Genomic DNA, 25,945 nt, shown 5'->3' with positions numbered 1-25,945 from the left:
CTCAAAAAGTTCATCTGTTCTCATGGCTCCATCAGCCATCTCCTGGCTAACAACCCCTCCCAAGTATCTCCTCCAGGCTCTTGGTCTTTCTCTTTAGATGTTCTGCCATCACGTAGACTTCCCATGTCTTGAAATCAATTCACTTCCCTAATTCCATGAATCTGGCTCATTCTCCCAGTTTTCCATGATTAACCCTTTTTTTTTTTTTTTTTTTTTTTGGGGGGTTTTTCTTTTTTTTTCCCCGGCTGGGGGGCAAAGGCGGGATCTCGGCTCCCTGCAACCTCCGCCTCCTGGGTTCAGGCAATTCTCCTGCCTCAGCCTCCTGAGTAGCTGGGATTACAGGCACGTGCCACCGTGCCCAGCTAATTTTTTGTAGTTTTAGTAGAGACGGGGTTTCACCATGTTGACCAGGATGGTCTCGATCTCCTGACCTCGTGATCCACCCGCCTCGGCCTCCCAAAGTGCTGGGATCACAGGCTTGAGCCACCGCGCCCGGCATGATTAACCCTTTTAATTTTTGAGTGCTCCTTCTTCATTTTTTCGCTCAAGCGATCACTAATCTCAGGGCTTATTTCCACTTTCAAAATCTCTCTTGTATATAAGGGTCTCTTTCCATTTCCCTTGCCCTTGCTAGGCCAGGCCCTTCTCCACAGGGAATCTCAGGGTTGGAGGGCCCCACTCTGGCACTCTCACTACCTGTTTAGACTTTACTAGGACAATTCCAGGATGGATGTCTCTGCCATTAGGCTGAGTTCCTTAAGGACAGAGATGATGTACTATTAATTTTAGGTTCACCAGCACCTAACACCAGTGCCTGACTTTAAGGAGTTAGTATTTTATTTATTTATTTTTTTTAAGAGATAGGATCTTTCTCTGCTGCCGAGGCTGGAGTGAAGTAACACAATCATAGCTCACTGCAGCCTCAACCTCCTGGGCTCAAGGAACTAGCTGGAATGATAGGTGTGTGCCACCATGCCCAGCTAATTTTTAATATTTTCTTTGTAGAGATGGGGGAGGGAGGGTCTCATTATATTGCCTAGGCTGGTCTCGAACTCCTGGCCTCAAATGATCCTTAAGGAGGCATTTTAAAAACTGTTTTTCAGGGCCGGGCGCGGTGGCTCACGCCTGTAATCCCAGCACTTTGGGAGGCCGAGGCAGGTGGATCACAAGGTCTAGAGATCGAGACCATCCTGGTCAACATGGTGAAACCCCGTCTCTACTAAAAATACAAAAAAAAAAATCAGCTGGGCACGGTGGCACGTGCCTGTAATCCCAGCTACTCAGGAGGCTGAGGCAGGAGAATTGCCTGAACCCAGGAGGCGGAGGTTGCGGTGAGCCGAGATCGCGCCATTGCACTCCAGCCTGGGTAACGAGAGCGAAACTCCGTCTCAAAAAAAAATAATAATAAATAAAATAAAATAAAAACTGTCTTTCAAATAATGCCTCCTGAGGCAGCCTGTTTCTATTGTTGATGCCCATTACATACGCTTCCCTGAAAGAAACAGTTTCAGTTTCATTCTCCCCATGTAGGTACAAGCTTAGAAACTTTCCCAGGAAGAACCACAATTCCCACTGCCTTCAGTTCAGGCTCCTCAAATTGACAAGATCTTCCACAGACTTATCCAAACTTATCATCCATGCTTCTCTTTCATCGCTTCTCTCCAACCCGCCCCCTGCCCTTTTTTTTTTTTTTTTTTTTTTTTTTGAGACAGTCTCACTCTGGAGTACAGTGACGCGATCTCGGCTCACTGCAACCTCCACCTCCCCGGTTCAGGTAATTCTCCTGCCTCAGCGCCCCAAGTAGCTGGGATTACAGGCACTTGCCACCAAGCCCGGCTAATTTTTTGTATTTTTAGTAGAGACGGGGTTTCACCACCTTGGCCAGGATGGTCTCGATCTCTTGACCTCGTGATCCGCCTGCTGGGATTACAGGCGTGCACCACCGCGCCCGGCCTTCCAACCCCCCCCCCCCTTTTTTTTTTTTTAACCTTCCTCATTTGCTACCTGGCCTGAGAAGTTACCTCCCACTCTGCCCCTCCACTTGTCCTTTTTCCTATTACTCTTCTTGCTGAATAGTTTATTTGGGACTTCCTTAGTACAGCCTTAGTCATATCTTCCTCTGAAGCCTTCTCTGACTACCACCAAGGGTCACTGACACTCTTTTGTCTGAATGCCGGAAGCATTAGTTGTAAACCTTTCACCCTGACAGAAACTAACTTGCTTTCATGAGCTTAACTCTTTCATGAGCTTACTACCTGCCTCAACTTGATTTTAAACTATGCAGGCTTTATGTGCTAGGAGCTCCACAGGTTTATATTCCGTTTGTGTTGAAGCTATAGTAGCCTTTATTTGACACTTGTTTTAATTTCATGACACGAAACAAATAAATGGTTGATTTCCTGTGTTCCTCTTAAACCAGGGACATGCAACGGGTTCTGAGCATTCCATTCACTTAACATTACTGAGCTGGGCAGTAAGCTCAGAGCTGCAGATATAGAGATGAATAGGCACATCCCTACCCAGAAGCTTACTCTAGAAGAGGACAGATGGAAAAGCAACATTTTAAAGCAGAATTTGGCAAAGTGTACTGAAGCTATATACAGTTATGATGGTAAATAAGGTAAGAATTATGCCTAGTGGGGTCAGGGAAGGCTTCTAGAGCTAACATCAGAACTGGGACTTCTATTGGCAAGGCAGAGAATCAAAAAAACGCACTTATTCCTAGCAGAGGAAGCCTCTTGATCAAAAATCTTAGAGATGAAAAAGGACCGGCTGTCAGGAAACACAGATGATGGTGGCCAGAGCGCAGGATGAGGGGGAGTGTTGAGAGATGGAGCTGAAAGATACATTGATGCCAAAGACTGAAGAGCCTCCTATATAGTACAGGGCGCAGCGCTGAAAGAATATAAAAAGTTGGGATTGTTCAATAAAGTTGGAGACTGATGCAGTCGGATTAGTTCCGCCCTGGGGGTCTTGTGGGAATGAAGATAACTAGCAGGATAGTCTAAGAAGCACTGGAGGCAGAGTCATGAGCTGTGAATGGGGACGTGGCGGCCACAGGGCCGCGCCCACGCCATCCGCAATAGGGGGCTGGGGCTGGGGCTGGGGCTGGGACTGGGGCTGGGGCCCGCCGTCCCAACTAGCCCGCGGACCAGAGTTGGGCGGGAATCCGGGCCACGCAACTCGGCGCGGTCGCGAGGACGTGGCGCTTTCGAGCCAATCCTGGCTATGAGATTGCTGGACCAATGGCAGCTCGGGGAAGCTCTGCGTCAGCGGCGAGTTTGCTGATGATTGGTCTGGAGGCCGCTGACGAGCCGGATGAGGGCGGGGCGCAAAGCCGCTTCCGGTTGGGCGGTGCTTTAGCGCGTGAGCTGAGCCGGTGGGTAAGCTGCGGCCACGGCATCCTGTGCTGTGGTGGCTACGAGGAAAGGTAAGTACGGTGATGCCCAGCCCCTTCACCACCGCCTCATCTTTATTCGTTTTCTTTTTGTCCCTGGTCTTGTTCTGGACGCAGCAGGTGCCTGCCTCACTCGGGGTCCGTGTCTCTGCTGGCGCTGGGGTCCCAGGCCTGAGCTTGCTGGAGATCCCGGGGCCTTGGTGTGCAGCCTGGGATGGAGGCCGCCTCTCGTCTTCCCGCGCTCTCTGGGAAGGGGGCTAGTCCGGTCGAACTCCGTCCCATTGGGTACTGTTCTGTGCCTGGCTTGTCGCGTCCATGTCCGTCTCTGGGTCACGCCACTCACCGAGTCCCTGGAACCAGAGGGTCACTTTTTGCCTCCGGAAGGTCGGAGGGCATTTGGATAATGTTATTGTCACAGCTCCCTGCCGCCTCCCACTCACCAGCCTGCTTGTATCTGCCAGCCCCGCCCCAAGGCCACATCCCGACTGTAGGGTGCATCTGCCAAGAAGGTCGCGTTCACTCACCTAAATGGTGCAAAAACAAGGGAGGAAAGATCAAGTGATATGTACAGTTTTAAAGAAAAGCTGAATATTTAGAGCTTCCATGTTTGGCTACGTACTATAGTGAGGACGGAAAATAGGTTTTAACGCTGTATAGGGGAATTAATTTTTTTTGTTGTTATTGCTTCTAGCCCCATATCCTACTGATTTTTGGCGTGCTGAGGTCAGAAATAAACTTAATTCCTTTCAGCTGCCCTGATTAAGCGTAGATAGAGTGCCTTGCAGTCAGTTTCGAAAGCTGCTTTTGCATCAAGGCAAAAGCTCCCTGGGTCTCCTGCTAAAACTTTTGAGCCTGTGATCTGAATTCCTAAATGTGTACAATTCTAGAATAGTGTCTTTGATAATTGAGTTACATTCATTTTCTGGCATGGACCATAAAGTCAACGTTAATGAACTGGGAATAAGGTGGCTTCAAGTTGTTTCTTGTTCTAGTAGTTTATTCAGTTTGGAGGCAAAGAACCTTGGAATCTCTGTTAAATTAGGCTTTGCCATAGAATGGATCTTGACACAAGACAAATGCAAGTTTGACTTCACTCAGATTTAATTAACCAAATACCAAACGACAGTCATCACCGAAGAATTTCTGTAATATCCAAATGAGGAAAAAATATATATATATCCAAATGAGGGACCAGATGTAACCTCTAAATTGTTTTTTTGTTTTGTTTTGTTTTGTTTTGAGACGGAGTTTCCCTCTTGTTACCCAGGCTGGAGTGCAATGGCGCGATCTCGGCTCACCGCAACCTCCGCCTCCTGGGTTCAGGCAATTCTCCTGCCTCAGCCTCCTGAGTAGCTGGGATTACAGGCACGCGCCACCATGCCCAGCTAATTTTTTGTAGTTTTAGTAGAGACGGGGTTTCACCGTGTTGACCAGGATGGTCTCGATCTCTTGACCTCGTGATCCACCTGCCTCGGCCTCCCAAAGTGCTGGGATTACAGGCGTGAGCCACCGCGCCCGGCCTCTAAATTGTATTTGTCAAGGCCAAATCTGAGGTTTTACAGTGATTCGGGGGTTTCCAACAGGATTCTTTTGAGAATCACAAGTAGGAGAGCCATAAGCTCACAAAAATCTACTGAGTGTGCCTGAGTGAATCATACTCAATATAGCTTTGAAACCAACTCATTGTCACTTTCAATCTACTCATCACTTTCATTCATCCAGTGATGTATCAAGAGATACTTACTGATAGCACTTTATACCCATTAGAGCAGTATTGTGATCTATATATTGGTGTTATTTTTTAAAATTTACTTTAGAGTTGAGGATCTCACTGTGTTCCCCAGGTGGATCCTTGAACTCTTGTGCTCAAGCAGTCCTCCTGCCTCAGCCTCCCAAGTAGCTGAGACTAGAGGTATACAACACGACACCGTAGTACGTTGGTGTTAACAGATTTTGTGTTACATAGATATGCCAGGGATATTGGAAGGACAAAGGTGTAGCCAAGGATAGCCGCTGGAAATGCTAGCTAGGCCATAAGGCCCTAGATTCTGTCTCTCTGAACTCTTTAATTATGGATGTTGCTGATGCTGTAATTTATGTATTCAAGTTAAGACAGCTGATATAATACTTTTGCCTGTTGCTGGCTGATAGCCAGGTCCTGTAAATGGAATTGGAGATTGGAGAGCACAGGCAGGCAGGAACCACATCGCTGTCAAGTACTGCCCAATTAATTCAGTAAGATGTATTAATCCAGTAAAATGTATTGGTGTCAAAAAAGTGCAAAACAATGTATTAGGGAAAATATAGGGATAATAATTTGTACTAACTAATATGTAGACATTCTTCCGGAAATGTAGATTCTAAAGAGGAGCTAAGGAGACAACTTAAAGTAGCCTATGGTCATTGTTATTGAGTGGTACAAGCAAGTTTTGTAGAAGTTTAGATTGGATCATACCCTTTTTGTCCAAAAAGAAAAAAATGTCACAGATCACTTCCAGCTAGAATGATTATAGTAGGTAGGTCTTTTCTTCTAGGATCTTAAAATTATTTATAGACTATCTGGCACTGAAGGAAGGTTGAGCTAAAATAACTACCAAATTCTCAACAATGTCACCCACGTTACACGTGCACAGCAAAATTAAAGCTAGAAACCAAGGCTCCTTTCCTACATTTCAAGTAGCATTTCTCTCACAATTGATTATGTATTAGGGCTTGTTGACCAAAAGGAAATTTGTTTCCTCTCAGAATTTCTAGATTTTTTTTCTTAAAAAAAGGTTTTTTATTCTGTAGCCAGAAAAATTTAAAGTTTGTGCTGGGCTGCTTTGGTTACAGAACTAATGAAGCTTGAGTAATAGTTTCAGACATTCTCAGAGTTTTTTTTTTTCTGCAGCCACATTTTACACTTTTCTATCTCAGCTGTCTTGTAAATGTATTCCCTCCATCACATAGTGAGAATGTGTTGATGAACCGATGTAACTTCATCGCTAGATGTTAAATAAATTATGTGTTGGTATCATGACATATCAAATCATGAAGGATGCCATCACTTTTATGTGATGGTCCATTGGTAGTACTTGTACTAAAGCTTGTAAGTAAAGAATGTCAGATAACAAGATAACTTCATTTTCTAGATCTCATAACCTAGGCCTTACTATAGTTAAAGTGCTATCAGGCTATCCCACGTAATCTCCAATTGAAGTAGACAGTTAAACAATGAGATCCTGCTTTTGCTGCATTGTGGAGAAATGCCTTTTCTGCTGAATATTCATCCAGCTCAGAGAACTGGAATTTTACTGCCACACCCATTTCTACCGATTGTTAACATTGAGCAATGGATCTTTGGTCAACCAGAATAACTGTCGGATCAGTCAGTGTTAACATTCTTGTGAAGCTGAATTTAAACATCTCAATTTCCCTGAAACAATTTAAGTATTCTGTGACCAATGGCACTTTACCAAAAGTGAAAGCTTGGGCGATATATTGATTGTAATACTGGTCCAATGGATACACAATGGGCACAAAAATTTCCTTGAAAGCTCTAAGTTCTTACCTGAAGGGAGGAGTGGTAAGAATTTAGAGCTTTTTTTTTTTTTTTTTTTGAGACGGAGTTTCGCTCTTGTTACCCAGACTGGAGTGCAATGGCGCGATCTCGGCTCACCGCAACCTCCGCCTCCTGGGTTCAGGCAATTCTCCTGCCTCAGCCTCCTGAGTAGCTAGGATTACAGGCACGTGCCACCATGCCCAGCTAATTTTTTTTGTATTTTTAGTAGAGACGGGGTTTCACCATGTTGACCAGGATGGTCTCGATCTCTTGACCTCGTGATCCACCCGCCTCGGCCTCCCAAAGTGCTGGGATTACAGGCTTGAGCCACCGCGCCCGGCGGAAGAAACCAATTCTTAAGACTCATTGTTATTAAGAAACCAATTCTTAAGATTCATTGTTATTAAAATCACTTAACCCTGTTAATTTTTTCTTTTTATAAATTACTGGAACGATTCATGAAAACCACTTTATAGACCATTTTTGGTGACATACTAGTACTACAGAAGAATGATAGCTACTGGATAGCTTTTCTGTTCTAATCTTTTGGTTTGTGTCTAACATGATGTGCAATAAAAATGTAATAATACAAGCCACATATGTACTTTTAAATTTTCAGGTGAAAATCTAAAATAGGTGAAAGTAATTTTAGTAATATTTAATCTAATACATATACAATACCATTCTTTTGATGTAAAATGTAACACTTATGCCGGTCTCAATTCACACTAGCCACATTTGAAGTGCTTAATAGTCACATATGGCTAGTGGCTACTGTACTGGGCAGTACAGGTCTAAATTTCTTTTTTCCAAGAAAAAAATACTAGATGTTACCCTTGGTGGAAAAGGGACAGAATTTTAGAGAGAGAAACTCATTTGAGAAACAGGTGGGGAGATTCAGTTTTCACAACCATTGGTTTACTTTCTAGGTCATATGATTAAAGCTCATACAGCTAAGTCTTGTTTACGTCTATCATATTTTTCCTAATATTATGTTGTCCATTGTGTCCATAGTATATCCATTGGACCAGTATTGCAATCATATATAGCCCAATGGATATGCAAAGATCTTTCCAGCTGGAAGTGTTCTGTGATCTATACCTATTCCTCTAAACTTTCTTTTACTTTTTGGACAGAAAAGGTATCCAATTTAAACTTTTTCTTGAGACAGGGCCTTGTATCCTCACCAAGGCTGGAGTGTGGTGGCATGATCATAGCCCCCTACCACCTCCATCTCCTGGGCTCAGGCCCTCCCACTTCAGCTTCCCAAGTGGCTGGGACTATAGCCGCACTACCACATGTAGCTAATTTTTTGTATTTTTGGTGGAGACAGGGTTGCCTAGGCTGGTCTTGAACTCCTGGACTCAAGCGATTCACCTGCCTTGGTCCCCCCAAGTACTGGGATTACAGTTGTGAGCCACTGCTCACAGCTCAATCTAAATTTTTTTTTTTTTTTTTTTTTTTTTTTTGAGACGGAGTTTCACTCTTGTTACCCAGGCTAGAATGCAATGGCGCGATCTCGGCTCACCGCAACCTCCGCCTCCTGGGTTCAGGCAGTTCTCCTGCCTCAGCCTCCTGAGTAGCTGGGACTACAGGCGCATGCCACCATGGGGTTTCACCATATTGGTCAGGCTGATCTCAAACTCCCGACCTCAGGCTATCCACCCGCTTTGGCCTCCCAAAGTGCTGGAATTACAGGCATGAGCCACAGCTGGCCTAAACTTTTATAAAGTGTTAAAGTGGGTGAGGAAAATGAGAAGGGTCATTAACTTTGTATCGTTTGGTTTCAATTTGGTTGAAAGACAAAGATGCTTCAGAAAGGAAGTACACTGGCTGGTCATGGTAGCTAATGCCTGTAATCCTAACACTTTGGGAGGCCAATATGGGATGATCACTTTAGATCAGAAGTTTGAGACCTGCCTGGACAACATGGTGAAACCGGTATCTACTAAAAATACAAAAATTATTCAGGTGTGTTGGCACATGCCTGTAATCCCAGCTACTCAAGAGGCTGAGGCAGAAGAATCGCTTGAACCCAGGGGTGGAGGTTGCAGTGAGCCAAGATTGTGCTACTGCACTCCATTCCGGGCAACAGAGAGAGACGCAGTCTCAAAAAAATAAAACAAAGTGCACTCATGTAGTTTTTCAAATGCTGTGTATGGAGTTATTTTATACTGTTCTTTTTCACATCTTCCCACATAAAATATCCTTTGTCTTGGATATCCTTTGTTCTGCTTGAACATACACACCCCATACTAAAAACCATATGGTTTTAGATAAATCTAGTACAGTTTTTGGTATAGGTGGTATTTTCTGTTTTTAGTGTGTATATTCATAAAACAAGAGGCCCTTTGTTAAAGTTTCTAATAGCCAGAAGTTGGTATATGTGAGCACAAAAGGTATTTTGTTTTTTGTTTTTTGTTTTTTAAGTAGAACTTAAAGTGCAAATTTTTCATTCCTCCCTGCAGAAAGATAAAGACGTAAAGATGGACCACTGGTTTTGTCCATCAGGTGGTCCTTGATGACCCTTGCAGGCAGTTTCATCAATAGTAAGAAAGCCAGGTTTCAGGCTAGTATTGGATGGAGAAAAAACAGAGGCAGCAGGGTAGACAACTGTGTGGGTGAGGGAAAGGAAGAGCAAGCTTGAAGGAGTAGCCCAGCCTGGGAAAGACTGGGCTGTGGAGACCTGAGAAGCACTGATTGACAGAATGGAAGAGACTGTTTAAGGGTGAGACTGGAAGTTTAGTCGAAAGAGGGGAAGGAAGGAGAAATGGGTGAGTGATAAAGCTAAATCACTTGCCTTTTACTCTTTGGAATTCTTGTATCCTTGTATCAAGATATTAAGCCTGAAACTTACATGTAGTTTTCGCTCTAAATCACAAAGTGAACCAATCTATTACATTTCTATATGCTACATGTCTCAAAACTTGGTACAGTGTCCTTTCCAGGCCCTGATAGTGTTAGAGTGAGTAAGCATTTATTCATATTGTAATATTTGGGGTTGGCAAGAGTTTTAGGGTATTATGTTATATTTTGAGAATGTAATCATTTATAAAATTTTGCTGTAAAATTTTATAAATGCTGTAAAATTCCCTTAGACATAAGGAAAATCCTTTGTTGCAGTGACTCTTGATTTTATTTGATTCTGCAAGCCTCTGTCATTATATATATTGTTGGGATATATCACTAAACATCAACAACATATCCTGTTTTTTGTTTCCAAAGTTTTGTTTATCTAAAGAATTATTTGTTTATAGGCTGTGTGTGGTGGCTTACGCCTGTAATCCCAGGACTTTGGGAGGCTTGGGCGGGAAAATTGCTTGAGACCAGTCTGGGCAATATTAGTAAGACTCTACAAAAAGAATTTTTTAATTAGTTGGGCATGGTGCTGCTCATCTGTATTCCCAGTTACTTGGGAGGCTGAAGTGGAAGGATGGTTTGAGCCCCAGAGGTCCAGACTGCAGTGAGCTATCATCACACCACTGCATCTAGCCTGGGCGATGGAGTGAGACCCTGTCTCAAAAAAGAATTGTTTATAGTTTGACATAGAAGTTTCATTTTGCCCTAAAGTAAAGGCAAACTCACTTTAATGTTGTATTTAAGGAACCACTAAATCTCTAATTTTCTGTTCACTCTTAACTAATTTGATCAGTTTAATTATTGGAGGGTCATCCAGAGTGTTATTCACTTAGAGCAATATTTTACAAGTAATACACACAGAAAGCTAATAAACATGAGAGTGTGCTGTTTATAAACATTAGATGATACACACAAATCTTACCAGCCCACTCCAATCCTGTCTCTTCTCCATAAGTCTTGAGGTTACTACTGTTTACACATGGGTGTTTATCTCTCCACACCATTTTTGTGCATGTTATGTTTTATACAAATAAAACGCTCGGGAGATTGTTTAATTTGCTTTGCTTTTTACGTAAATGAGATCTTGACATTGTTTTGCACCTTGCTTTTTTGTTCACTTGACATTTTGGTGAGTTCTCCATTTCACTGAAGATAGATCCATCTCATTTTTTTTTTTTTTTTTTTTTTTTTTGAGACAGGGTCTTGCTCTGTCACCCAGGTTGGAGTGCAGTGGTGCAATCTTGGCTCACTGCAGCCTCCACCTCCTGGGTTCAAGCACTTCTTGTGCCTCAGCCTCCTGAGTAGCTGGGACTACAGGCATACACCTCCATACCCAGCTAAGTTTTGTATTTTTAGTAGATATAGGGTTTTACCATGTTGCCTAGGCTGGTCTCGAACTCCTGACCACGAGTGATCTGCCTGCCTAAGCCTCCCAAAGTGCTGGGATTACAGGCATGAGCCATCATGGCCTGGCATTATTTTTTTTTCCCTGAGACAGGATCTTTGTCTGTTGCCCAGGCTGGAGTGCAGCCTGGGCAACAGACAAAGTTCTCAGCTCACTGCAACCTCCACCTGGCGGGTCCAAGCTGTCCTCCCACCTCAGCCTCCTGAGTAGCTGGGACTACACAGGTGTGTGTCACCATGCTCAGCTAATTTCTGTATTTTTAGTAGAGACAGGGTTTCGCTATGTTGCCCAGGCTTGTCTTCAAGTCCCAGACACAAGTGATCCACCTGCATCAGCCTCCCAAAGTGCTGAGATTACAGGCGTGAGCCACCACGCCTGGCCTCATGTCATTCTTTTAAATCTCTGTGTATTTTTCCATAATAGAGATTTAATATATTTTACCAGTTCTCTGTTTTCACCTGTTTTCCCGTTTTTTTTTTTTTTTTTTTCATGTAGTCAGTTATAATGGCCACTGTTGTTTGTTTCCTTTTTCAGACAGAGTCTTGCTCTGTCGCTTAGGCTGGAGTGCAGTGGCACAATCTCAGCTCACTGCAACCTCCTCCTTCCAGGTTCAAGCGATCTTTCTGCCTCGGCCTTCCAAGTAGCTGGGAATACAGGTGCACACCTCCACTCCCGGCTAATTTTTTATATTTTTAGTAGAGACGGGTTTTCACCGTATTGGCCAGGCTGGTCTTGAACTCCTGACCTCATGATCCGCCCGCCTCGGCCTCCCAAAGGGCTGGGATTACAGGTGTGAGCCACCATGCCCAGCCTTGTTTTCCAGTTTTTTAATCATTATGAACTGGCATCATAGAACATCTTAATACAAGTATCTTTGTCTGTAAATGTGGGTATTTTGATGGGATTGAAGGAAACAACGTTGAGAAACATAGCCAAGTTCTAACATTGATAGGAACCGAGTAAGAAAAGTACCACCTTCTACCCCTTTCTCTGTGGGTTTCATGATCTTGCTTTCACATTGCTTCCTCTGGTGGATTTTCGTAAGCCTTAACCTTCACATCAACTGTAACAGTACCTTTTTTGAGAGTGAGGCACATGGGACAGACTCTCTCTCCCCTGCCCCGCCCCATAATTTCCTTAGGTGCATTTCTGTTTGTCTTAGTGCATTCATATTTACTCTAGAACACTTTCCACTCTCCACTGATGTGTCCTCCTCTGCCATTTGAGGACCTTCCACCCTCCCCCACTGAGCTGCTTTTCCAGTGATGAAAGAAAAAATGTAAAAGCCTGAAAACCCTCTCCTTGATTTTTATTTATTTATTTATTTTTTTCATCTAAGACTTTAACCACTCTGGACAGGACTGTAGGGTATCAGAGTATGCTAAACAGATTTCTACTGCAGCTTCTCTGCAGGGTTTTTTTTTTGTTTTTTTTTTTTGTTTTTTTTTTTTGAGACGGAGTTTTGCTCTTGTTACCTAGGCTGGAGTGCAATGGGGCGATCTCGGCTCACCGCAACCTCTGCCTCCTGGGTTCAGGCAATTCTCCTGCTTCAGCCTCCTGAGTAGCTGGGATTACAGGCACGCGCCACCATGCCCAGCTAATTTTTTTTGTATTTTTAGTAGAGACGGGATTTCACCATGTTGACCAGGATGGTCTCGATCTCTTGACCTGGTGATCCACCCGCCTCGGCCTCCCAAAGTGCTGGGATTACAGGCGTGAGACACCGCGCCCGGCCCTGCAGGTTTTTTTGTTACATTTTTCAGTCAAGTGTTCCAGCTTTGTGCTTATTCATTAGAATCACCTATGACTACAGAGATTCTGAAAGTTTGAAGCAGGGCCTGGAAATCTGTACTTTGAACAGTACTCCAGGTGGTCTTTAGGCCTAGGCAAGTATGAGAAACAACTGTGCAGAAGGATAAAGAAATTCTTATCCATGACCAGACCATCTGCATGATTTGGCATTTGAAGGCGACTCAAGGTTGAGCCTGGATGTCGCAGACTCGGTGCTATTGACCAAGGAAACTGCCAAGTATTTCATTAGTTCCTAATCTGATGACCATCAGAATCACCTGAAAAACATTTAAAGCTACAAATGTCTGCATTCAGCTTCAGAGATTCTAAATCAATAGGGGAAACTTAAAGCTTCCATGATGATTCTAATAACCAGCTGTGTTTGAAGACCAGCCCACTGATGCATTACAAAAAGTAAAAGATTTGGAGTCAGCATTTAAATCGTGGTTCTTTCACTTTTAATGTTTATGGACTTGGGCAAAAGGATGAAAGTTCTACTTTGGTATCTTTTGAAAGAAAGCACAAAGTGGACATTATAACTATAAATTTCTTAGCCTACAATCAGATGAAGGAAACTGATAAAAATTTCTCACCATAATAATTGAAGAGTCTGATATTCCACCATACTTATTTTATGGATTAAGTAATATTTGGGATAATATAAAAGACTTGCATAGATATGTACATCAAATTAATAATTAACTGGGATGTGAGCTTTTAATTTCTTAGTTATTAAGCATACTGCCTCCTGAATTAACTGCTTTTCATTTTCTTTAAGATCTAATTATCATGGACCTGCGACAGTTTCTTATGTGCCTGTCCCTGTGCACAGCCTTTGCCTTGAGCAAGCCCACAGAAAAGAAGGACCGTGTACATCATGAGCCTCAACTCAGCGACAAAGTTCACAATGATGCTCAGAATTTTGATTATGACCATGATGCCTTCTTGGGTGCTGAAGAAGCAAAGACCTTTGATCAGCTGACACCAGAAGAGAGCAAGGAAAGGCTTGGGTAAGATGCCAGCTCTCAGGGGACTAGTATGTGTAATGACATTCTTTACAAAGACTATTCTTTTCTTCTTTTCTGGCTCAGTCATGAGTAAAGTTGTATTGAACTATTAATACATCTCCTGAAAGCTAACCACGGAATTGCTACCTCTAAAATTTAATTAAGTGCCTGCTTTCATACATTTTTAATTGAGTAACATTTGTGCCTCATTCTACAAAGCATCACTTTTGCATAAAGTACCAAGTACTGCAGGACCCAACTTGAACTGCATTATCTTGCTCCCAGAAGAACACTGCATGGGAAGACTTCTCATCTCTGCTGCTTTTAAGTTTTAAAAACTATCTGTGACCTATTGACTTATTGTACAAACCAGGTCTTTGATGGGCTAATAAACTGCATATTGGATCCCTATAAAGTTTATGATTTCCCAAGGTGTCCTTCACCCTCTTTATTTTCATTCTCAGATATTTGTTAATCAAAAAACAAAAATCACCTTTGTCTTTTAGAAAATCATAACAAGTGATAATCTTGTTACCTCAGCCTCCAGAGTAGCTGGGACTACAGGTGTGTGCCACCACAGTAACTCATACTGAGTTACTGTTTCAGTAACAGCAGGGCCATAGGTTCTTTGGCTCTCTTGGTAGGCAGCTTTTGACCTGAAAAATGGATTTGGTAGAATCCCAGTTGATTATTTCAAATTGGAGATCTGAGAATGTCTTCATTGGCCCTTCCAAAGCCGCCTTTTTTAAGAAAATGCAGGTCAATTTTGTAAAAATATTCTTCTCAGTGAGCACTGTTGGTGCAACTTTCTGAATTGTATTAAAGAGATTTGTGTGAGAAGTTGTGCCACACATAGCAATTTTCAAAAATACTTTGCCTTGATCGGTAGCGTTTTGATCATAAGGCACTGTTGTACAATTTGCTTTGGAAGATGCTGCAGAATAAATTTATTTTTTCACTGGGTTATCTGCTGCCTGAAAGGTACAATGTTTTATTCTTCAACATTGACAAGTTATAAAAATATTCTGCTATGTAGAATGAGCACTATCCCATTTGAAAGTAGATATAGATAGATACGCATAACAGAGTTTTCTATGAGGTTGCTTTCTCTTGAGAGACCATCCTTACTTTCAGTTTTAATCTAATAACTGTGCTAACATTCCAGGTTGAAAATAGAAATGCAGAGGGTATTGGAAGTCTTCATGTCACACCCATTGATATTCTGCATGTCCAACCCACGTTTTGGTCTGCACATATTTTTTCACAAAATTACTCTTAAATAATGAAAGGCCCTTAGGTCTGGTGTCTTTTAGGGTAGTTGATACTTCAGTGAGGATGTTCTGGCTCCTTGCAGGTAGGAATAAAGCTCTGCTGGCAGTTTTCAGTAGAAAATATTCCTTTTTGTGATCAGTGAATGTTAAAAGTTTAGCACATGCACAGATTCTGTATTTGATTAGAATAACATGATAAAATCATGTTTTTTGTGGAATGTATGAATAGACTGTTTGCTTCTCCCACATTTTGTCAGTAGTAACAAATATCCCTACTTTATACAGAAACATACTGTTGGGAGCAAGAATTCCATCTAAACCTTTTTTAAAAAATGTATTTACTATGGCATTTCCAAACATTGATTTGGTAGGGTACTGTATACCAGAGCTGGGAAAAACAGATACCCCCTCTGTCTATAAGGCAAGTAATTATTAAGAGCTAAGTCATTGTTTATACCTTTAGTTGCAAAAATTCACCACTGTTTTTAAAATCTTTAATAATATCTAAAAGAACACAGGAAGCATTTTAAAACAATTAAATATGCAAGTTTCAGGTTTTTTTCTTATTAAGAGTATTGACGAATAGACCATTTTATTTGTCCTTCAAATGAAGATTTGTTTTGAGATAGTGGTTCTTAATATTTAAAAAGTTCTCTGGCCAGATGTGGTGGCTCACGCCTGCAATCCCAGCATTCGGGGAGGCTGAGGAGGGTGGATCACAAAGTCACGAGATTGAGACTATCCTGGCCAACATGGTGAAACCCCATCTCTACTAAAAATACAAAAATTAGCTGGATTTGGTGGCATAAGCCTGTAGTCCCAGCTACTCTGGAGGTTGAGGCGGGAGAATCGCTTCAACCTGGGAGGCAGATTTTGTGTTGAGCCGAGATCTTGCCACTGCACTCCAGCCTGGTGATAGAGAGAGACTCTGTGTCAAAAAAAAAGAAAAAGAAAAAAATCTCATCCTTGATATATTTACTATAGAAGTAAATTTTGCATACTGAAAATTTCAGGAATATTATTCACCCTTCTGGAGCTGACTTATCGATCCAGATTCTTAAACAACTGAGGGGTTTGCTTTATGCTCCTTGAAATGTAGAGGTATGTGCTACCTCCTAAAAGAAATAACATGAGGTACACTAATGCATTGTGTCTGTCCTAGAATAAAGGCTTATTTGGTGGCATCTATAGGGTTCTCCACTATCAGAGGACTATGACACCATTAGCTTTATAAATTTACACAGGCATTTAAAGATGATAGTTTAAAGCTTTATGCCTAAAATGAGATGTGCCCACTTCCAGTGTACTTACACAACTGCCTACAGGCTTGATGATCAGCAAGATAAGAATGGCTTTTACTTTCTTTTTTTGAGATGGAGTTTCGCTCTTATTACCCAGGCTAGAATGCAATGGTGCGATCTAGGCTCACTGCAACCTCTACCTCCTGGGTTCAAGCAATTCTCCTGGCTTAGCCTCCAGAGTAGCTGGGATTACAGGCATGCGCCACACCTGGCTAATTTTTTCTATTTTTAGTAGAGACAGGGTTTCTCCATGTTGGTCAGTGGTCTTGAACTCCCAACCTCAGGTGATCTGCCTGCCTTGGCCTCCCAAAATGCTGGGGGATTACAGGTGTAGGCCACCATGCCCGGCTGTGGCTTTTACATTTTTTAAAGGCTTGTCTAAAAATACACACACACACACACACACACACGTGTGTGTACTCTCTAGACTATATGCAACCCACTAAGTCAGAAATATTTACTATCTGTCCCTTTTTTAAAAAAGAAGTTTGTCTTGTAAACTGTATTTCTGTTTCAGTAAAAAAAATAATAATTTTTTTCTTAAGTTTTCCAATCCCTAGATTAAGCCACTTGAGATATTTGCATTGAATAGAATGCTCTTCAGCCAACTTCGTTAAGAAAAGCCCGTCTTGAATAGTCACATGTCTTTTTTTATCTGGGCAATCCTTCTCTTCAGGCTATTTATAATAGTTTAAAAATACCTTTCAGGGATTGGAGGGGCTCCGATTGCCCTTTTGTTCCTTGGCCTTTATTTCTGAACTGTATAGTGACACTATTGGTAGCCAGTATCTTTTGGGCCCAAACTGCATCCCATTATAAATAATGTAGAAGTTTTCAATATTTGTATAGCTTAATCTGTGAATAGTGTCAAAGTTCTACAGGACTAAAATTACAATAACAATAACTGTCCTTCTGTCTGTGTAGATAGAAGAAGATATTTAAGAGGTAACTTTTTTTTTTTTTTTTTTTGGAGATGGAGTCTCGCTTTGTTGCCCAGCCTGGTGTGCCATGGCGGGATCTCAGCTCACTACAACCTCTGCCTCCCAGGTTCAAGAGATTCTCCTGCTTCAATGAATAGCTGAGATTACAGGCATGCGCCACCATCCCTAATTAATTTTTGTATTTTTAGTAGAGATGGGATTTCACCATGTTGGCCAGGCTGGTCTTGAACTCCTGACTTCAGGTGATCCACCTACCTTGGCTCCCAAAGTTCTGGAATTACAGGCGTGAGCCACCACACCTGGCCAGAGACAACTTTTTACTGCTTTATCTTTCCTGTTAACATTTTAGAGCAAGATTTACACATTCTCTGAAGGAAAATGTTTGTTAGTTACAGGATTTACATAATAGTTGTGTCTAACACCCTATCAGTATCAAGATGAGTCTCTTTTCATAGTGTCACTATTACTCTGCAATTTTGATCTCTTTCCTATGTTGTATTCCTGAAATGAACACAAACTAGGGAAAGACATCATTTGTTACCAAGTGACAATCTTTTCGGTCCTGCGAATAATAGAGCATAGGAGTATGCCAAGATTTCGCTTCTGTTGGAAGTTTTGACTTGAACTTCATATTCCAAACTGGGCTGCTTACTTGGGTGACATTACATAGGTTGACTTTGCCTCTATAGTTAAGTGATCGCATCTTTAAACAGAAGTTTTCATATCATGCACGTTATTTTAAATCCTTAAGGTGACAGATCTGGAAGAAAAACGCTTGTGAAGGAAGATTCATAAAGCTGCTGATTCTTTAGCTTTGTTGTTTTGCTTTATAATCTACATACTAACCCTCTCAGCTTATTAACATTCTCATCATCAGATATACATTTTTACTACATCATTTCCTCAGAGTTTTCTGTTTTCATGTAAAAATCCAATTCAGTGTAGTATTTAAAAGCTGCTAGCCATTTTTTAGATAAGCATCTTCCTGTCTTTTTACCTGTTTTTTAAAAATAATCTTGCCTTGAGATAATGATCCAGAATTTTTTTGATATCTTTGTATTTTTATCAAAAGTGTTACTTTTTCTAAAAGCAGCTAATTTTTTAAAAGTCTGATGTAAATATTTTGAATTTTTAGAAAACCATGATTATTTGCCAAGAAATGGAGTTGCTTTTCTGTAAGCAATAAAGAAAAAGTTCAGCCACATCTTCACTGGAGAAAATAAAAATGAAAAAAAGGAAAAACAAATTTTTACATGTTGTTTGATGCAAGGAGTGGAGAACTCGGATAGGAGTGGATATTCACTCCCGAATTCTAACCATAGGCTGAAATCTACTTCTAAAGAGATTTCTACCTCCATAGGCTGAACACAAACTGGGAAAAGACAGTTTGCTTTTGGATCCAAGTGCACCAGCCATGACTGTGTTGACCTTATTCACGTGGCTCATTACAGACCAGTAATGGACCATTTTTTTCAGTTGCTGGCCTGGCAGTTTTGTTTTGGAGACAATTTTTTATTTCTGTGCATTAGCCCTGGGCACACACCTGGCTAAGTCCAGAGTTCTGTGCCCTTTTAACCTTTTGCTGGATTTCTCTGCATTTTCTACAGAAAGATTGTAAGTAAAATAGATGGCGACAAGGACGGGTTTGTCACTGTGGATGAGCTCAAAGACTGGATTAAATTTGCACAAAAGCGCTGGATTTACGAGGATGTAGAGCGACAGTGGAAGGGGCATGACCTCAATGAGGACGGCCTCGTTTCCTGGGAGGAGTATAAAAATGCCACCTACGGCTACGTTTTAGGTAGGTCCCTACTATCTGGGGGAAAAAGCCTTGTGGAGCTGGCACCTTGAAACGTAACTGTTTTGTCTTGTAGAATGATTGTAGATAAAATAGACGCGGATAAAGATGGGTTTGTGACGGAGGGGGAGCTGAGATCCTGGATTAAGCACGCCCAGAAGAAGTACATATATGACAATGTTGAAAACCAATGGCAGGAGTTTGATATGAATCAAGACGGCTTAATCTCCTGGGATGAGTACAGAAACGTGACTTATGGCACTTACCTGGGTAAGGGGCAAGATGTCAGCCTGGTAGAGACCGTGGTCTTGAGTCAAAGAAACAAATGGGTCACACAATAAAGGAAAGGAAGCTTATCTTAAGTAGTTCAATTCAGTGCTAAGCTGATTTCCCTTTATTAATTTTAAATTTACATATTATGTATTTTAAAATTTGTTTAATTGTGTTTTTCTGAAGTCTGGTATCTTCTATGTCTTTAGCATTTTACATATATTTTACCATTTTTTCTGTATGTCATCCCTCATAGAGACAATTTTTGGAGTAGATTTCATTTAAAAGGATATATTGGGCCGGGTGCTGATAGCTCACGCCTATAATCCTGGCACTTTGGGATGCTGAGGTGGGAGGATTGCCTGAGCCAAGGAGTTTGAAACAAGCCTGGGCAACATAGTGAAACCCTGTCTCTACCAAAAAAAAAATGTTTTTAAATTAGCCAGGCTTGGTGGCGCACACCTGTAGTCCCAGCTACTCAGGAGGTTGAGGTGGGAAGATCTCTTGAGCCCAGGAAGTTGAGGCAGCAGTGAGCCAAGATTGCACTGCTGTACTTTAGCCTTGGGGACAGAGGGAGACCTGTCAAAAAAAAAAAAAAAAAGGCTTTTATAAAGCTGCATAGTTCCAACAATGCAAAGCAAGGGGCTTTGAGATGTCTGTTGACATGGTCCCAATAAAGTGTTGAACCTAAAATTCAAACCAATTGAGATTTCTTTGTAACTGGTGAGAAGTCTTTCTTAATAAAATAGCTTCCCTTGATAAAATTTATTTCAGTATGTCTGCTTACTGAAGTTTAGAAATGAAAATTTCCCATTTGTTTTCTCTGGCACACGAGTTTATCAGCCTGCTTTGCAAATGCTTCAAGGCAAATAAATGTTGATTTGATTACTTTTTGTTGATTTGATAGCTTGTATGCTTGGGCCACTTGTTAGTCATTTTCTTTTACTTGTAACACTTGCCTGCTGCTAAATACTAGGCAGTGATCTTACTGAGTTGATTACCCAAGATGTTTTTATTTGTGAAATTCCTCTATTGTACATGGTTACAGTTTAAGACAAGATTATATATTAATATAAATGGTACCTGCTGCATTTTTGTCCTGGAAATTAGGCAACTTTCTGGGTAAAAGCAAGCGTTCTCCACCACTGACTAACAGTGAGTGTATAATAGACCTGTTTCCCCACTGGACAGCCAGCTGTCTGCATTAATTACAGGATTGCATGCATTTCTGGTGAAGAGACTTATTTCGGTGTCAGGCTTGTTCTAATTCCTAAGACTAAAGAGGCACTCTCTCTCAATGCTTGATACTTAGCCAAGAACCAAACATATCCTTCACCCAATTAAGAACACATATATTAAACAGTCAGCACAGATGGAGAGGCATCCTGCTTCTTGCTGTGGCTGAGACCCAGCACCTTCCTGATTTATTTGGAATTAATTGTAAATATAAAGCAAAGAGTAGATCACTATTGGTGATCTAAACAAAATGGTGTGTAAACAAATCTCATCTCTGACCTAGGCACTCACTTGCTGGCCAGAATGACTCTTCAACACTGTGTATGATTATGTGCATAAAAATCTGTTGAGAGCTCTGTTGCCTCACAGGGCAGATGATTCAACGTAATGGGTATTTCTGCTGCCTGAGACTACATAAGCTGAAGCACTGGCTGGAGAAGCAATGTCTTTATAAGGCATCTTTCCCCAGAGGCATGCGGGTGGACAGCACTGAGGGGGTCATGAGTTGGCTTACAGAAGTGAGGAGTTTTTGTTATTCTGTGTTCTTGATTCAATTTGGAGTTCAGGTATAAACTATCCATGAGAGAAAGGTTAACACTCTCTCTGCCACAAGTAAAATATGAACTACTAAGATCTACCCTGCCTATAGCAAAACTAGATCAAGAGCTTACCTAAAGCTGTATATAGTTCAGCTAGGGCCAACACTAGTGCTTAGGATAAATACAGCATTCCAAGCAGAGTTATAGGCATATAGGTTTTGTCATTAAAAATAAAGTTTTGGCCAGGCATTTCAGTGGCTTATGCCTTAATCCTAGGACTTTGGGAGGCTGAGGCAGAAAGGTTGCTTGAGCCCAGGAATTCGAGACCAGTTAGGGCAACAAAGCCAGACCTCATCTTTATTAAAAAATATATATATTAAAAATTAGCCATGAATGGATACTTGTCGGTAGTCCTAGCTACTTGGGAGGCAGAGGCAAGAGGATTGCTTGAGCCCAGGAGTCCAAGACTGCAGTGAGCTATGATTGCATTGCACTCCAGCCTGGGCCACGGAACAAGACTCCGACTCTAAAGACTAAAACAAACAAACAAAAAAAAAGTTTTGCATCTTTCTATTTCCATCCTTATGTACATATGTGCATGTTGCTATTAGGCTATTTGAGTCCAGTCACCATGTTTTATCCCAAGGTGGGGAGGAGAGTGCTTATGTAAGAATCTAGTCTTAAAGTATAAGTTATCTTCTGTTATGTTTTTTATTTATGTTACATAGTACTTAAACTTTGTTTAGAAGAGACACTTTAGTATATGCAAAAGGCTTGTTTTCCTTCTGTTCTCCATCTTCAACCTATTATGGCTTCAACCTATTACGGCTTTAGGGGCGTGTACACACACACACACACACACACACACACACACACAAAAGGCTTGTTTTCCTTCTGTTCTCCATCTTCAACCTATTATGGCTTCAACCTATTATGGCTTTAGGGGCGTGTACACACACACACACACACACACACACACACTATACAGGACCCCAAAGACTTATGATTCATTAAGCTATTTTACCGAATTTTTCACACTCAATAAAGAATGAAGCTTCAGGATGCTCAACTCTCAAAATAGTGCAGTAGTTTTTGCTTTTGTTTCTTTAAACTGTGTTTAAAGTGTGGAAAGATTGAACAGTCTCAAAGTTTAGCAGTAATGATGTTATTCTTAAAGGGGCCCCGTGGGTCTTTTTTATGAAACTGGTGCCATATCCTTTTTATGTAATCAATATGTTGCAGAAACAATAATTTCTTATCATTAATGTAGTGTCTTTTACTTTTTAAAATATCTTCACAAAATCTTCGTCTGTTATCTTCCTTGGTTTGTACAGCAACTCAGATTGAAAAAAATTTTTATTTTCTGCAGTTAATGCCACATTTTTCAGCTTAAAAACTAAATTTCAGTTTTCTAGATTCTTATATAGAGTCTAGATACCTGCTTGTGTAGCTTGATGTCATAACAGATGGGTAGTTTCAAATTCAATTTGGTTGTAATCTAAGGTGGGTTTTTTTTTTTTTTGGTAATAAAAACATAAAATGTTATTGACATAAAATGAACTGTATGTATTTAAGTGCACAATTGATGAGTTTCGACATATGTATTTACTAGTGAAACCACCACTGCAGTCCGATAATGAGCATGTCCATTACCCCCCAACATTTCCTCACGTCCCTTGGTAATCCTTCTCACCCTCCCCATTCCTCTGTCCCTAAGCAATCACTGATCTATTTTCTATGACTCTAAATTAGTTTGCATTTTCTAGAATTTTACATAAATGGGGATGAACAATACCTGTAACTCTTGATAGATATCTGCGTTGACGGAAGGAAAAAAAAAACAGAATGCGACCTTCAGAGTGGTGGCATTCTATTGCTTTAATCCAAGTGTCCATTATATGAGGTAGAAGGCCTTTGGTATCTGTCTTCTTAATGAGATCCTAACGTTTAATAAAAATAGCAATAACTGACATGTATTGAAAGGCAGCTATGTTCTAAGCATTGTTCTAAGCACTTAGATATATTTTCTTATTTAAACCTCATAGCAATCCTGTGAGGTCAGCACCATTACTATCTGTATTTTACAGATAAAGAGACCAAGACACAGTTATGTTACCTGCCCAAGGCCAAACAGCTAGAAAATGGTAGAGTTCAAACTCAGGCCACATGGGACTTTAGAGCCACCACTGCCTTCCACATGTAACTAGGAAATTCAAGCCCTCTAGTAGCCTTAATACCAACAGTGAAACATAACAGTGAGTTACATAGTTTAAGAGCCAGAGTTCCATGTGAACTTGGACCTGATGCTGAGATCTGATTACTGGAGCTGTAGCCCAAAACTAAATGTCTTTGTACTGCTGTAATTTTACCTGTGTAGTCAATTGTGTAATCAATTATTTCTTCATTGCTTGGTTTATCTTTGTTGGAAATTGATTGCCCCCCCTCCACATTTTTCTGTTTTCTGAAAGTCTTTTAAGTTTTGACCTAAATTTTTGTTTTCTAGATGATCCAGACCCTGATGATGGATTTAACTATAAACAGATGATGGTTAGAGATGAACGGAGGTTTAAAATGGCAGACAAGGATGGAGACCTCATTGCCACAAAGGAGGAGTTCACAGCTTTCCTGCACCCTGAGGAGTATGACTACATGAAAGATATAGTAGTACAGGTGGGTGAGATAAGGATTCTGAACAGGGACTCGGTTTCTCTTTTTGTGGCTTATTCCATCTTTCCCCTTTAGCTTTTTTCATGTATTTGGCAGAGTGATATGCTCTATAAGTACCGGCCAGATTCAGAATCCAAGGTCTGTCACTGTTTTTCTGTGACCTTGATAAAGTCATTTTTCAGGTGCCTTAGACATTCTGTTTAGAATGATAATACCTTCTATCATATAATATATGCCATTTCATTGGTAGCTTCATACTGTAAGAATGGGAGGAAATCCTATTATTTAAAATATCCCATGACCAGTGGTCAGACATTGAGTAATAACAGTGATGCAAAAGAACTCTCACAGAAGGCAGTTACTGATAACATAGACTATCTATAGCTATATATGCAATCACTGGTCACATCTCCTGTTAGTGTGACTTTAGCATGACTAAGGCCACCAGGTAGATCATCATGGGCTTGTTGAGATAGTTTGTCATTAAGCAGTGTCAGTGTTGTGCCAAGAAGACTCAGATATTTTAGATTGAAGCATAAGAAATTGCTCATGTTTTACCATTTCCTGGCTAGAAATGGTTTTAACCATACAGACACACATACGTACATACATGCATATGTGTGTGTGTTTAATGAATAATAAATGTTTGCCTAAACTAGATACTATACTTTCTTCTGGCATGTTCATTCAGACTAACTTAATAGTCTCTTCTTATTCTTTCCTGTTTAGGAAACAATGGAAGATATAGATAAGAATGCTGATGGTTTCATTGATCTAGAAGAGTATATTGGTAAGTCTCTGCTTCTAGTGTTTTTCTTAAAAGAAGCTGAGAAGCTTTGAAAGACATATTTGCTGGTGGGTGCAGTGGCTCACGCCTGTAATCCCAGCACTTTGGGAGGCTGAGGCAGGCGGATCACCTGAGGTCAGGAGCTAAAGATCAGCCTGGCCAACATGGTGAAACCCCATCTCTACTAAAAATACAAAAATTAGTCGGGTGTGGTGGTGGGCATCTGTAATCCCAGATACTCGGGAGGCTGAGGCAGAAGAATCCTTGAATCCAAGAGGCAGTGGTTGCAGTGAGCCGAGATCGCACCATTGCACTTCAACTTGGGTGACAGAGCGAAACTCTGTCTCTCACACACACACAAAAAGATGTATTTGCCTGTAGAAACAATTTACCCCATGGGTCAACTCTCCTTAGATCATTAACCAGACCAGTGTGATAGTGGGTTGTGATAAAGTGTCAGAAGCCACACTCCCCAATCAAAATATGTGAGCCACATACGCAATTTTAACTTTTAGCTACATTAAAAAGTAAAAAGAAACAGATGAAATTAATTTCAACAGCGTGTTACTTAACCTAATATTCCAAAATACTATAATTTCCACTTATTAATATAAATTGAGGGTTTTTTTTTAAATACTGATAGCACATCCCAGCCACATTACAAGTGCTCAGTAAGCACCTGTGGCTACCACCCCGAATAGCACAGATACAGTGTGTCCTGCATGCTCTATAAAACTGATGTAGAGTTGCAGGGAGCCCAGACCGACGTTGGGAAATCCAGGGAAAGGAGATCAGGAATAGATTAAGAGATGGGTGAATAAATGACCGCGAGTTGTTGATCCCTCTTGTAGCTATTCCTTTTTACTGTGTTCTGTTCATATTTTCTGTCTGATTCTCTGACTACTTTCCGTTTGTTTTTTTTCTCCCTTTTGACATTTCCCTTTTTAGTTGTCTAAATTTAAAAAAAAAAAACATGGATGTTACACCTTCAAGGCTTATTTCTCCCAAGTAAAGCTCTAAGACTAATTTTAAGATTTTCCCATTGCTTTAAAAAAAATTGTTTCCCAATTACTGTGATGGAAATTAAAATGAGTAAAGGAGCTGGGTGTGGTGGCATACCCAGCTACTTGGAAGG

The 25,945-nt window shown here is 41.0% G+C and overlaps 1 protein-coding gene across 3 annotated transcripts in view; it reads left to right on the top strand.

The window, feature by feature from the left end:
- The first annotated feature begins 3,289 nt into the window (after window positions 1-3,289).
- The window catches only part of CALU (calumenin), a 34,446-nt gene continuing 11,790 nt past the window's right edge, over window positions 3,290-25,945 (top strand). For 2 of the 3 annotated variants that reach the window (XM_032276051.1, XM_032276049.1), the window contains exons 1-5: window positions 3,290-3,430; window positions 13,772-14,003; window positions 19,121-19,314; window positions 23,860-24,026; window positions 24,753-24,813. In XM_032276051.1, coding sequence (XP_032131942.1) covers window positions 13,783-14,003; window positions 19,121-19,314; window positions 23,860-24,026; window positions 24,753-24,813 — 643 coding nt within the window. In that variant the 5' untranslated portion in view covers window positions 3,290-3,430; window positions 13,772-13,782. Of the gene's footprint in view, window positions 3,431-13,771; window positions 14,004-19,120; window positions 19,315-19,387; window positions 19,582-23,859; window positions 24,027-24,752; window positions 24,814-25,945 lie in introns of all 3 variants that reach the window. The other variant, XM_032276050.1, reaches the window with a different exon arrangement.

Source organism: Sapajus apella, unplaced genomic scaffold (genome assembly GCF_009761245.1).
Source record: "Sapajus apella isolate SASKATOON/1434 unplaced genomic scaffold, GSC_monkey_1.0 scaffold7, whole genome shotgun sequence".
NCBI lineage: Eukaryota > Metazoa > Chordata > Mammalia > Primates > Cebidae > Sapajus > Sapajus apella.
The sequence above is the reverse complement of the archived record's forward strand: the minus strand, read 5'-3'. Positions and strand labels throughout refer to the sequence as shown.